The sequence below is a fragment of the Myxine glutinosa genome, chromosome 2 (genome assembly GCF_964187855.1).
Source record: "Myxine glutinosa chromosome 2, kmMyxGlut1.1, whole genome shotgun sequence".
Taxonomy (NCBI): Eukaryota; Metazoa; Chordata; class Myxini; order Myxiniformes; family Myxinidae; genus Myxine; species Myxine glutinosa.
In genome coordinates, this window is record NC_136262.1 from 157,692,265 (window position 1) to 157,704,912 (window position 12,648).

Here is a 12,648-nt window from a genome sequence, read left to right on the forward strand (position 1 = left end):
TGCAACCAACCAGCCCAGCTCTACAAAAATAATCCAGCACAAGCTAGAAAGAAATACAGAGTGCCAGATAATTTGACTGCAGATACACTGAAGGCAAGCTTGCTGAAGACAGCACGGAGTCGCGGGGATGACTGGGGCACTGAAGTCACTGGACGCCTGGAAGGGATCAACGACTTGGTAGCAGAAGAAACACTGTACCATTTGCGATGCAAACTTATGTTTGCGAGAGGTGACAGTTTGTCCAAGACTGATGAGGAAGGAAAAAGGAAGAGAGGACAGAGGAGTATTGATGAGGAGCGAGAGGCAGTTTTTATTGAATTCTGCGAATGGTTAGACTCAGAATTAGAGCATTGGGTAATGAACATGGACCAAGTCCATGAAAAGCTGCAGGAGTTTGATCAGTCACCAGAGAAGAGCCTTTCTTATTCAAAGCATTGGCTAAAGATAAAACTTCTAGAGAAATACGAAGACACCTTGTATTTCACAACACAGGAAAGAAGGGCAGATGTACTCTGTCTCAAAGATGGCACCGACAATATTCTGCGAGAGCATCATGCTAATCTTGACCATGGAGATGAGAAGACTCAGATCATAAAGACGGCACTCAAGTTCATATCCAATGATATTGCCTTGATTGATTTAGGTCCAAAGTCATACCCCACCACACACAGTATGACTGACATCGATAGTCAGCTGACACTTGTTCCTGCAAGCCTTCAGATGTTCTTGAGACCGATTGTCAAGACAGACGAAAGAGTTGCCGTTTGGGGGCAGAATTTTATTAAGGCCTGTCGACCTCGGTCTGGAGTATTGCCACACCAAATGGGGCTTGCCATACAACTTGATCATAGATTTGGGTCAAAATGGATGCTCAACAAGTTCCACCGGCTGGGATACACTGAGTCTTACACGGAGACACAAAACTACAAATACTGCTTCCTTAATAGTAGGAGTGGAGATGATGTTCCAGATACTTCTGGCACTCTTGACACCATTGTGGAGGAAACCGATGAACAGATCAATGATGAGGTTGCGGTTGATGCTGCGCTTGAGGATCAATCAGTGATGACAGCCAAAGTGCCAGCCAGTGAAAGTGAATTGTCAAGTAATGATCAGGTGGTCTTTATGGAGGTTGGGGAAACAAACAATGCAGTCACTCAGTTTGTTGGAGACAATATAGATTTAAACATTGTCTCTATTCACGGAAACACTCCCTTTCACTCAATGGGTTGGATCGAAGTCACCTCTCCGGCACCACCTTTGCCAGATCCACAGACAACAGCAGCTTTCCCCCGGGTGAAGTTGAAGGCACTCGACAAAGCTAAGATCCTGAGAGGAACTGAAGTAAAGATTATTCCATTTACGAACAGGAAACAGATAGGAACGAACGCGATCATGTTTCTCCCCCTCGCTGAGCTTTCCTCCTCCCTGGCTCATGATCAGCCACTCCTCACTCCAGGTGACACACTCTGGGCAGTGGGGTGGGTGATCAAAGCCAACGATCCTGAGTTCCCACACTCCAACTGGAATGGCTGGATGAAGAGAATCCATGCTAATGATGCAAAGCAGAGCACACAGATCGAGTTCCTCCCAGTTATTGAAGGAGACCCTAATGACCTCAACACCATCAACACCACTCTGAGAGAGTGCATACGGTGCGCTGGGGTCGCTATAGTGACCTTTGATCTTCCGATTTGGCTGAAGGCTGTGAATATAATAAAGCAGGCAAATCTACCCGTCATTCCAAGGTTGGGTGGTTTTCACCTGCTGAAGTCTTATCTTGGATCAATGGGTAACATCATGGAAGATTCTGGACTACTAGATGTGATCCAGTTGATCTATCCTGGAAGTACGACAGCCAACCACATCATGGATGGAGGATGTTTTGACAAGGCAATCTGTGTTCACCTCCTCATCGATGCAGCCATCTATCAACACATCATGAAACTTGCCTTCACTGAGGAGGAGCGTGGTGACATGAAGACCTTCATGGAGAAGGTGGCTGATGGGAAGATGGGAGCCAGACACTCAGACCCAGTAGTGCCAGTGTTTGAGCAAAGGTTTGAAGAAACCTTCAAACGACTCGCAAAAGGAGGAAGAACACCTGCACTCTGGGTGGAGTACCACCACATGGTAGATGTGATCAAGGTCTTTATCAGAACCGAGCGACTTGCAGACCACAATGGGCATCTGTCCTGCATTGTTACCAAGATGCTTCACATCTTTGCCACTGCAGGCCATCATCAGTACAAATTCGGTACAATATGTTCTCAAGGAAGGCAGCAGCAGGAGTGATCAAACCAGAGACTCTACCTCCAACAGAGGGTGCAGCTGCACAACATTCACTCCGTGCCTACCTGCAGACCCGGGACTGGATCCTTCTACAGAGCATGTCTCTGAACCCCAGTGACTATGGATGGACAATAGGTGTGCATGGGTATGAGCCAGTTCCAACACTGGACCCCACGGCTCCTGAGGAGCTATTGCAGTTCACGAGCTGTAATTGTCATGGAGATTGCAGCAACCGGCGATGCAGCTGCAAGAAGAATGGGGTCACGTGCATCTCGGCCTGTGGAGTCTGTAATGGCATTACATGCAGAAACTGCAGTCATGATGTTGTTGAGTCTGAAGAAGACATAGACAATGACTGTTGAAACTTCTGACATTGTGAATGAGAAATAACTCTTGAGTATTATATATGTATGTGAAATAAAAGCTACTTTGTGTGTAAATGTAAAAGTGAAAATATAAATGTTAACAATCAACTCAGAATCATGAAAAACCCTTATTTGACCCCTCATAAGTTACTTAAGGGCCGATTTAAAAAAATAAAAATTCTCGAAAATAATTTTTCGGTACCCGAATTCAACAGCTTTTTTTCTGGGTTTCCCACGGGAGTTGAACTTCAACATTTTAACACATGTTATTACACACCTTTACAAACATATTGGTGAAGAAATTTTTTGGTAACAATTTAGTTAACAGATTTGTGAAATATCTCATAAAATGCCCTTACTAAAGTGGGATTAAGTGGAATTGGGAAAAATAACAATTAATATTTTACTGTTATGTGCAATGTATGCAGGTAAAGAATCAATTTAAAAAAGTACACCTGGATATACTGACTGCAATGGAAGAAGCATCGTTCTGCAGAAAATAAGAAGATATATGCTCAGGAGGAATCTGATTTGTACTCACCTTTGGTGCAGTTGGAACCTGTCCAACCAGAATTGCAAAGACAGGTGTTGGGCGCTATGCACCCTCCATGAACACACTGCCCCGGGCACGAGGCTGAGAGAAATGTGGGACATTATGAAAAAGGAACAACACCATGAACGACAAGCAAGACAGCATCAAGTTTTCATCTCATGTAATACGTTATTGAACAAGTTTCCCAGCCCATGGGGACAAAAGTCCTGCACTCCTCAAGAAGAAGAAGATCTACCATGAAATTGTTAATCTACAGAAGAATATAATGAAGAAGGAAGAGATAGGAGCAGAAGCAAAAATGGGAAAGTTGATGCACAACGTCTTTGGACCAAAAACGGCTGTTAGCGATACCTGCGCCACTCGGAAAGGCAAAAGTTCCTGCATTTCGTATTTCGTAGGTTCTAGGCCTAAATTGCCTGATAATTTTTGTGCATCTTCGATCAATCAATCAAGACAATTTCTCACACAGTACAGCGCTTTTCATTTAAAAGCAAAATTTCAAATCTTCCTTCTCAGTCATTCCAATTAAAGTTTTATTTCAGGTCACATGATTTGGCCTAATATGTTGAGATGAGATTGGAAGTTTCCTGATGTTACAACATATGGAATGTATAGATAATTGCTTTATCGATAACGATAAATGTCAATCTGTCTGTATGTCTGTCTGTCTGTTACATATACAATCCTACACCTCTGGATGGATTTTGACCAAATTTGGCACGGTGGTAAAAGGTTGTACCGTCCATGTTTTAGCATGGTTCGTGGCTCCTTTCGGCCACTGGGAACCCCCAGGAAAAATGATGGAGTATACTTCCTTAGTGTTGCAGTTGGTTGAATAGCGCCACCTTTGGTGGGTTTGAGTGCTACAGGATGGTTGAATTTCCCCTGACAACTGCCTCACAACACCATGGATAGTTTTCCCATCACTGGGGACAGGTACTTTTGAAAGAAGAACCACCTTTAGGGGCCATTTTTCCCCGCAGAGCAGGGGTTGGCCTTTTTCTGGCACCGTGGTCCCCTTTTTTGAGGCAATGTTTTACGGCCGGATGCCCTTCCTGTTAGTCGTCTTGCGACGCACAGGGAATTATCAGTGAGCTGGTTCTCAATTCGGCGACCTCAAAAGGATGAGAGGCAGAGTCAACCCCGCTGGCATAAATTCAGCAACCAACCAGGATTTGAAACACCAGGATCTTGGGATCCCAAGCCAGCACCCTAACTGCTAAGCCACCACCCGGCTCCAGACAGTTACTTTTGCTTATAGTCTTATAAATAAACATCGTAAAGACCAAACTTGGAAGCTACACATGTGAGTACCTCTCAGAGGAGAGCGAATTGCAACACCACTTGCTCCTCTCCAATGTCCGATAGGTTGGTGCGGATTTTTGAGTTGTTGAGCCTGGGTTTGACTCCCGGCCTGACTATAAACGGTGAAATTGGTGCTTTGGAAGCAGGTCATTGCATCACAAAGTGTGCTGTCCCTCGGATGGACGTTAGGATCCCCACAGTGTTTTTTGCAAAAAGTAGGGCGAATTATCGCGGGCACCCTGGCTAAGTAACAAATTACTGCCAAAATCAGCTCCAGTTGAAAGCCAGGCCTAGCCAGCTGATATGTGAAAGATTTGGCCCAGAAACGTCTCCTGCAGGCCTCATCTGATCCCATAAACAGGTATAGTAGGATTAATTCAGACTATCAAAAGAGGGGATGGCAGACTTGCATGCTTCAGGACGAGAGTGGTGAGGCAAGTGAAAAGGTGGATGAACAATGAAAATCCTCTTGTAAGCCATTTCGATGCATGCTGTATAATGAGGTAGACATACAGACAGACATGGGTATACTTACGTATGCATGTATCGTTCTTATTGTAGAATCCATGGCAGCATTGTGGGCGGTGGCGATAGGCTGTGCGTGTGGCCTGTCTGTAGACCAGGCGGTAACCAACTCTGCCGACATGAAATCGTGACACAATGTCCTACTTCACAATATAAGCATATTTGTAAGCAGATTTGTGAATGATAAACATAGCAACGGTCAAGCTTTGTGTTCATTAGCGCAGGGGACAAGGTTTTGCAATCCCTGGTGTGTGTGTGTGTGTGTGTGTGTGTGTGTGTGTGTGTGTGTGTGTGTGTGTGTGTGTGTGTGTGTGTGTGTGTGTGTGTGTGTGTGTGTGTGTGTGTGTGTGTGTGTGTGTGTGTCCGGGCTGTAATTGTTTTGTTTTTTTTACCATTTTAGCTTTAGCCATCAAATTTTCACCAAACATTTCTTATGATAATGTGGAGAAGGCAGATTAATAATTTTGTCAAAAGGTCAAAGGTCAGCGTCACATAAAATCGTCAATTTTCATCCAATTGACCTGAATATTTAAAAATGTGTATATCGGGTCACTGAATTGGTTCACCAATCAAAAGCTAGAAGCTGATTGTTTTTGTTAGACCAAAAGGTCAAAAGTAAAGGTTGCGTAAAATCGTCAATTTTCACCTCATTGACCTGAAATTTAAAGAATTGGTATATTGGGTCACAGAACTGGTTCATCAATCAAAAGCCAGAAGCTGATTGGTTTTTTTTTTAGACCAAAAGGTCAAAGGTCAAGGTTGCGTAAAATCGTCAATATTCACCAGATTGATCTGAAATTTTAAGAATTTCCATATTGGGTCATAGAATTGGTTCATCAATCAAAAGCTACAAGCGAATTGTTTGTTTCGATCAAAAGGTCAAAGGTCAAGGTTGTGTAAAATCGTCAATTTTCAACTGATTGACCTGAAATTTAACGAATTTGTATATTGGGTCACAGAATTGGTTCATCAATCAAAAGCTAGAAGCTGATTGTTTTTTTTTAGATCAAAAGGTCAAAGGTCAAGGTTGCATAAAAACGTCAATTTTCACCCGATTGACCTGAAATTTTAAGAATTAACATATTAGGTCACAGAATTGGCTCATCAATCGAAAGCTACAAGCCAATTGTTTGCTTCGATCAAAAGGTCAAAGGTCAAGGTTGTGTAAAATCACCAATTTTCACCTGATTGACCTGAAATTAAAGCATTTTCATATCAGGTCACTGAATTGGTTCACCAATCAAAAGGTAGGAGTCGATTTTTTTTTTAGATTTAAAGCTCAAAGGTCAAGGCTATGCAAAGTCATCAATTTTCATTTTGTATTTTTTAAAAACTCTTTTCGATATTTTGAGCACACGGAAGCAGAATAAGACGTCTGAATACAAACGGACGCGGACGGGCTTTGCATTTTCAGATGCTCTCTAGTTTGTACTTATAACCATATCTGTTGGATGGAGTAACTGTGCCTCCTATAACGTAGGCCTACCTGTGTTGTGTGCATTTGAATAGGTTGAGGAAGTCTGTACACCTGGTGTAGTAAACCTGGTTGTAGGTATGAGCGTATGACTCGAGAAAGCTGACCGTGTAACTGCAAGGTAGGTCATACACAAGAGAGAAGGAAAGAAAAATTCCATTTGAATGAAATACATTGTTATAAATGGATGAGCTTAATTTCACCCACCCAAACATGATTGTGATATGTAGGATTCAAATTATACTAAACATTCACCATATATAAAGTTGCATCAACCACCTGATTATGTTTTTTATACTTTGATCTCTCAAAACAACTGGTCTAATAATAAAATCGAATATATTTTCTCCAGTTCAGAACAATGTAATTGCTCGGCCCCAACGGTAGCGACCCACATATGACAAAACTCGATACACTCCTTGCGAAAGGTCTAGTGTACTTAATTGATTCCATTTCTATGTATAAAATGCTAATAGGTGTCAAGTCTGACAATGTGAAATGTGGAACAAAGTCTTCCCAGTTCTCATCTGGGTGGTACTCCAACATGATCCCCACGGACGACATGCTCGTCGTCCTCCCAAGACGAAACAATGCTAAATGAGCAAAGCGCCAAACTCGTCACCAATTGTGAAGTATCCCTGGGATTTAGGGGCAAAAGGCAAAACACAACCGTATCTCTGATTATCTGATTATATAAAGACACAATCTCTGACTATCTTCTCTGCTCACCTTCACTCTTTCAGTCCTCTTTTTTCCCGCCTCTGGAACAAACTCCCTCACTCTATTCAATCCCACTCCTCCCTCCAGGTCTTTATAACAGCTGTTCACCACCATCTCTTATCTTCCCCCATCCAAAACCTTGATCTTTTCTACCCCCGCTAATTCACCCCAGACCCACTTTTTTGAAATACCAACTTCTTTCCTGGAAGTCCTTGCAGTGTCCATGTGTTTTCTACCTCTCCCTCTCACAGATCTCCTGATGTCCCTGTTCTCTGCTGTTGTACTTGTGTGCTTCCCTCTCTCGCCCCATCTTGTCTCCCGCTCCCTTTATCATATGTTTTATGTATCAGTTTGTTTTTACGTGATTAATGGTAGCTATTACACGAGCCTCGATCTTGTACACACAAAAAAAAACAACCACAAGTTGGAGCACAACGCTCCACATATTTACTGCGCATGCACGTCATGGTAACTTTCACAAAACATGTCAAACTCAATCTGCCATTCGAAGTTTCTTGTTCAGCGTCATATACTCTATCATTGATAAACTAACAAACTGGCAATGCCAATGATAACTGAGGAACAAAATATAGTATGGATATAAAATCTCGACCGCCTCTGACATCAACTCATCCTGGGAATTCTTCCAAAGTAATTGCTCTCTCTCATGCACAGATTTATCCCATCTCGTCTTCAGTTGTCATACTCTTCCTCCCATCCATGGTACACGGAATCTTGTGGTGAGGCAGTTGCCCTGAAACAACTTGCCTTCGCCTCCTGGAAGGCAAATCCAACGGAAGGAAATCTCATTTCCTTTCAAAAAAAACCCCTGAAACAAGTGTTTGTCCACCCTCAGGAGAGACAGAAAACAATATTTCTCCACTCTCAAGACTGAACTCTCAAACCTGTCTCCCTCTTCCAAATCCTGGTGGCATCTGGTCAAATCGGTTTCTGGTGTTTGTTCCCCCTCCATCCCCTCCCTTACCTCAAATGGCTACACAGCTGAATCCGCACGTGAAAAAGCTGAATGCCTCAACTCTGTGTTTGCCTCTAAATTTGTGTCCCAAACCCATCCCTCTCTGTACCCACCATACCCAGTCGTACCCCACTGCTCCTGGACGCTGTGTCCTTCTATCCTGACAAAGTGGAGAAGTTTCTGTCAATCCTCGACTATGATTCTGCAACTGGACAAGACAGCATCAGCCCACGGGTCCTAAAATCCTGCTCTGCCGTTCTTTCGCTCCCTCTCTCTGTTCTCTTCACCCTCGCTTTTGCTCAAAGTCATCTGCCATCAGCTTGGAAATCCACAAACATTACCGCTTTACACAAAAAAATGTGCAAAAAGAGATCCTTGCAACTACAGACCAATCAGCCTGCTCCCAATTATCAGCAAAGTCATGGAATCCATCATTGCTTCAGATATCAAATCTTTCCTCTGCTCCAATGGCTTGATCTCTGATCATCAATTTGGTTTCAGGCCAGGTCACTCTACTCTGGACATGCTGCTTCTGCTGTCTCAACAATGGATGGAGGTCCGCAATGCCAAACAGGAAATTAGAGCTCTCTCCCTTGACATATCACGTGCCTTCGATACGGTATAGCACCCCGCTCTTCTCAACAAACTCTCCTTCTGTGGTATCCATGGAAATCTCCATGCATGGCTTGCGGACTTCCTCTCTAGTCATAGTCAACGTGTGGCCCTGAATGGGTTTCTTTCATCTCCCCTTCCTGTTCAGGATGGAGTTCCCCACATTTTGTTTATTCTTGCTTCTTGATTTCCTCGCATGTTCTGGGTTTGGTGGTGAGCGGTCATCACCCAGACATTCTCTCTTGGCTTGCTTTTCTTTTTCGTCTCTCGAGTCCTGGCATTGACAACGAACGGTCGTCTCCCCGACATTTGTCTCTTGGGTCCGGACTTTGATAGAGAACGGTCGAGGCTCTTGACTTACTCACATCTTCTGGCTTTGGTGGTGAACGGTCATGATTTTATATCTCACGCTGCTTCGGGGTTTCACAACGAACGGTCGTTTCCCCGACATTTTGTGCTTCTCGTGGCTTTTCTCTCTGGAGCGAGGGAAATTCATAACTAACGGTTGAACATCCTCTTGGCTTTTCCTCTTGATTTCCGCTCTTCTTCTTTGAATCTCGAGTCTTGGCTTTTGACAATGAACGGTCGAGACTCTGGACTTCCTCGCATCGTCTGGCTTTTGTGTTGGTGTTGGTGAACGAGATCGTGAGGACAAGTGCGGCCTGTTCACTTCGCGCACGGAGCCAGGAGTGAGCGGACCACGCGGTGAGGCCTAGTTCGCGCCCACGGGCAGTGCAGCCTGCGTTTTCGCGCACAAGGACATAGAGACCTGTGACGATCTTTGACGATTCCTGATGGGGTACAAGAGCAACTCGGAGCTAAATGCCCACAATAAATGACACACATATATTTTCGTTATTTTATATTTCCCGTTGTTTGTATTTGAGTCTGTGTTGGGACGCCCCAGTTAGGACTTTATTTTATCGTGCATCATTTGGTTACCGGCACTTCTTTAATAAAGCCGGTATTTTTGTGCAGTAAATTTTGTGTCGTTTGAGTTAATTTATCCTTGTGTGAAGACGTCGGGTGGAACCCGCCCAGTTAAGTTCATTATCCCTCCATTTCCTCGCATGTAAAGAATACCGTCATATTTGGATTGAACGCCTTGGAGTAAAGCTCGTTTGTTCATTCGTGTCGCCCTGCGGTGTTCACTACAGGGTAGTCACATGACAATTTTTAAAGAGACAGACATCGATATGTACATGTATACAGACATCTATATGTATACATATAGATGTCTGTCTCTGTAAAAATTGTCGTGTGACTACCCTGTAGTGAACACCGCAGGGCGACACGATTGAACAAACGAGCTTTACTCCAAGGCGTTCAATCCAAAAATGACGGTATTCTTTACATGCGAGGAAATGGAGGGATAATGAACTTAACTGGATGGGTTCCACCCGACGTCTTCACACCAGGATAAATTAACTCAAACGACACAGGATTTACTGTACAAAAATACCGGCTTTATTAAAGAAGTGCCGGCAGCCAAATGATGCACGATAAAATAAAGTCCTAACTGGGGCATCCCAGCACAGACTCAAATACAAACAAAGGGAAATATAAAATAACGAAAATATATGTGTCATTTATTGTGGGCATTTAGCTCCGAGTTGCTCTTGTACCCCGTCAGGAATCATCAAAGATCGTCACAGGTCTCTATGTCCTTGTGCACGAAAATCCAGGCTGCACTGCCCGTGGGCGCGAACTAGGCCTCGCCATGTGGTCCGTTCACTCCTGGCTCCTTGCGTGAAGTGAACAGGCCGCACTTGTCCTCACGATCGCGTTCACCAACACCAACACCAAAGCCAGACGATGCGAGGATGTCCAGAGTCTCGATCGTTCGTTGTCAAAAGCCATATATATATATATATATTTACACGACCAGTCAAAAGTTTTTGAACACCTCAATTTTTCCAGTTTTTATTGAAATTTAAGCAATTCAAGTCCAGTGATTAACCTGAAATGGTACAAAGGTAAGCAGTAAACTGCTCGCGGTTCAAAAAAAAAGAAGAAGTTTTTGTCAGCAGAAACGGGAAAAGAATGTAAATTGCACAGTTATATTGTAAAAAAAAAAAGGCCTTCTTCAGGGAACAAGTAATGGGTTAACAACTCTCAGCTGTTCTGCAGCAATGTAAGTAAATTAAGCCTTGAAAGTTGATGCAAACAATTCCTACAGGTGTCCCAATCTCTGCTGATTATTTGATTACAAACCCCCTGTCTGTATAAAAGCAGTATTGGAACAGACTGTTATTCCACCCTCTGAAGCATTATTTGGACAATATTGTGGCTCATTGTGGCTTCTAGTGGCTCAAGTGTTTAACAGCTGCGTTGCGTGCTTTCATTTTGGGCTTTGCTTTCATTTACCACAATAGAATCATTATCAGAAACCGACTTAGAAAGGAAAATAAATGCGCAAATTTACCTCAATACTCAAGTAATCTAATTGACCCAAGTGGCTGACCTTTCCCAGCGACTGCAAACATTTGGCTCTTTAAGGTCCAGAGCCAAAGTCAGCTGAGGCAAAAGGATCAGGAGGACAGGGACGTACATGTCGTTATTTCAGCTCCAGCACAATCCAGGTCACTGAAAAAAAGTCAGTTTCAAGAAGGATTAATACAGCACACCATTTTACTCTTCAACCAATTGTCTGACTTCCGTGACCATTTGAGACCTCACAATGCATCTGTTCCTTTATCAGCATTTCAGTCATGGACAATCTTTGGCTCTACACATATCGACGTTCAGACTTCAGGTTCCTGCCGTTGTCATGGTGTGATCATTTACCAAGTCCTTCGGCACATCTTTGATTCCTAGAAATAGTGAGTTTTTCAATTTTCACCCAATTTATATCCTAGATCTCACAATTCTGTCTTTTGTTCACTTTATAAAACCGACTCTTCTAAAACCAATAATTTCTCATTATAAATACATTCTATTTCCTTTTTTTTTTCCAGGTGATGATTAAAACTATTGGCTTAATACCACATCGTACCTAGTTATGGGTAAAGTCGAAATTTGATGTCTAGCATACTTTTTATCATCTCACATATGTATAAGTTTCACCTTAAGCAGCTTTGTCACTGTAATAATAAACTAGAGGTTCCAGGGAACCTGAACTCAACTGGTCTATATAAATATGGTTAGAATATGCATAATAGAACCACAAACGATATAGTTTATATGTGCTAAAAATATATGACAAAAATTGATTTTGGTCTAGAACCCTGCCGCGGGTACTAGTTCTAGATTTTGGTCTAGAACCATAATAGAACCCTGCCGCGCCCATTTTTTGGCGTGCAACGCCCAAATGCAATCCAAAACTAGTTTATGTCTTAAAGATGCTGCCTAACAAGTTTCATCAAATTTCATCAATATTTGTGACTTTTAGAGAGTAGACGTCCAATATTGTTTACAGACAACAGACAGACAGACGACAGACGGACGATGGACGACGGACACTGGGTGTCAACAAAAACTCAGCTGGACATAGTCCAGTTGAGTAAAAAAAAGACTTAATATTCCAAGTTGAGCATTGTTACACACATTTCTTTTGTCTTGCTAGGCCATCAGAATATTTGGTGTTTTAAATAAATCGACACTAAGAGAGCTGTCTGTCTGTCTGTGTCACTATTTTCTTAGAGATGGCTTCATCAAACTATATATGAAAGGTAATATTAAATTATCCCAGATTTGTGTGTGTGTGTGTGTGTGTGTGTGTGTGTGTGTGTGTGTGTGTGTGTGTGTGTGTGTGTGTGTGTGTGTGTGTGTGTGTGTGTGTGTATAATATTGTTATGGTTTCCGCGCGACCCTCCTGCCATTACCA

At 42.9% G+C, this 12,648-nt stretch overlaps 1 protein-coding gene across 1 annotated transcript in view; it reads right to left on the reverse strand.

Moving 5' to 3' along the window:
- Positions 1–11,375, reverse strand: part of LOC137422244 (uncharacterized) — a 42,467-nt gene extending 31,092 nt beyond the window's left edge. Inside the window, exons 1-3 of the mRNA XM_078772657.1 lie at positions 11,287–11,375; positions 6,527–6,628; positions 5,051–5,151 (exon numbers count right to left, since the gene is read on the reverse strand). Of these exons, the coding sequence (XP_078628783.1) occupies positions 5,051–5,151; positions 6,527–6,628; positions 11,287–11,375 (292 nt within the window). The remainder of the gene's footprint in view (positions 1–5,050; positions 5,152–6,526; positions 6,629–11,286) is intronic.
- Positions 11,376–12,648: the final 1,273 nt, after the last annotated feature.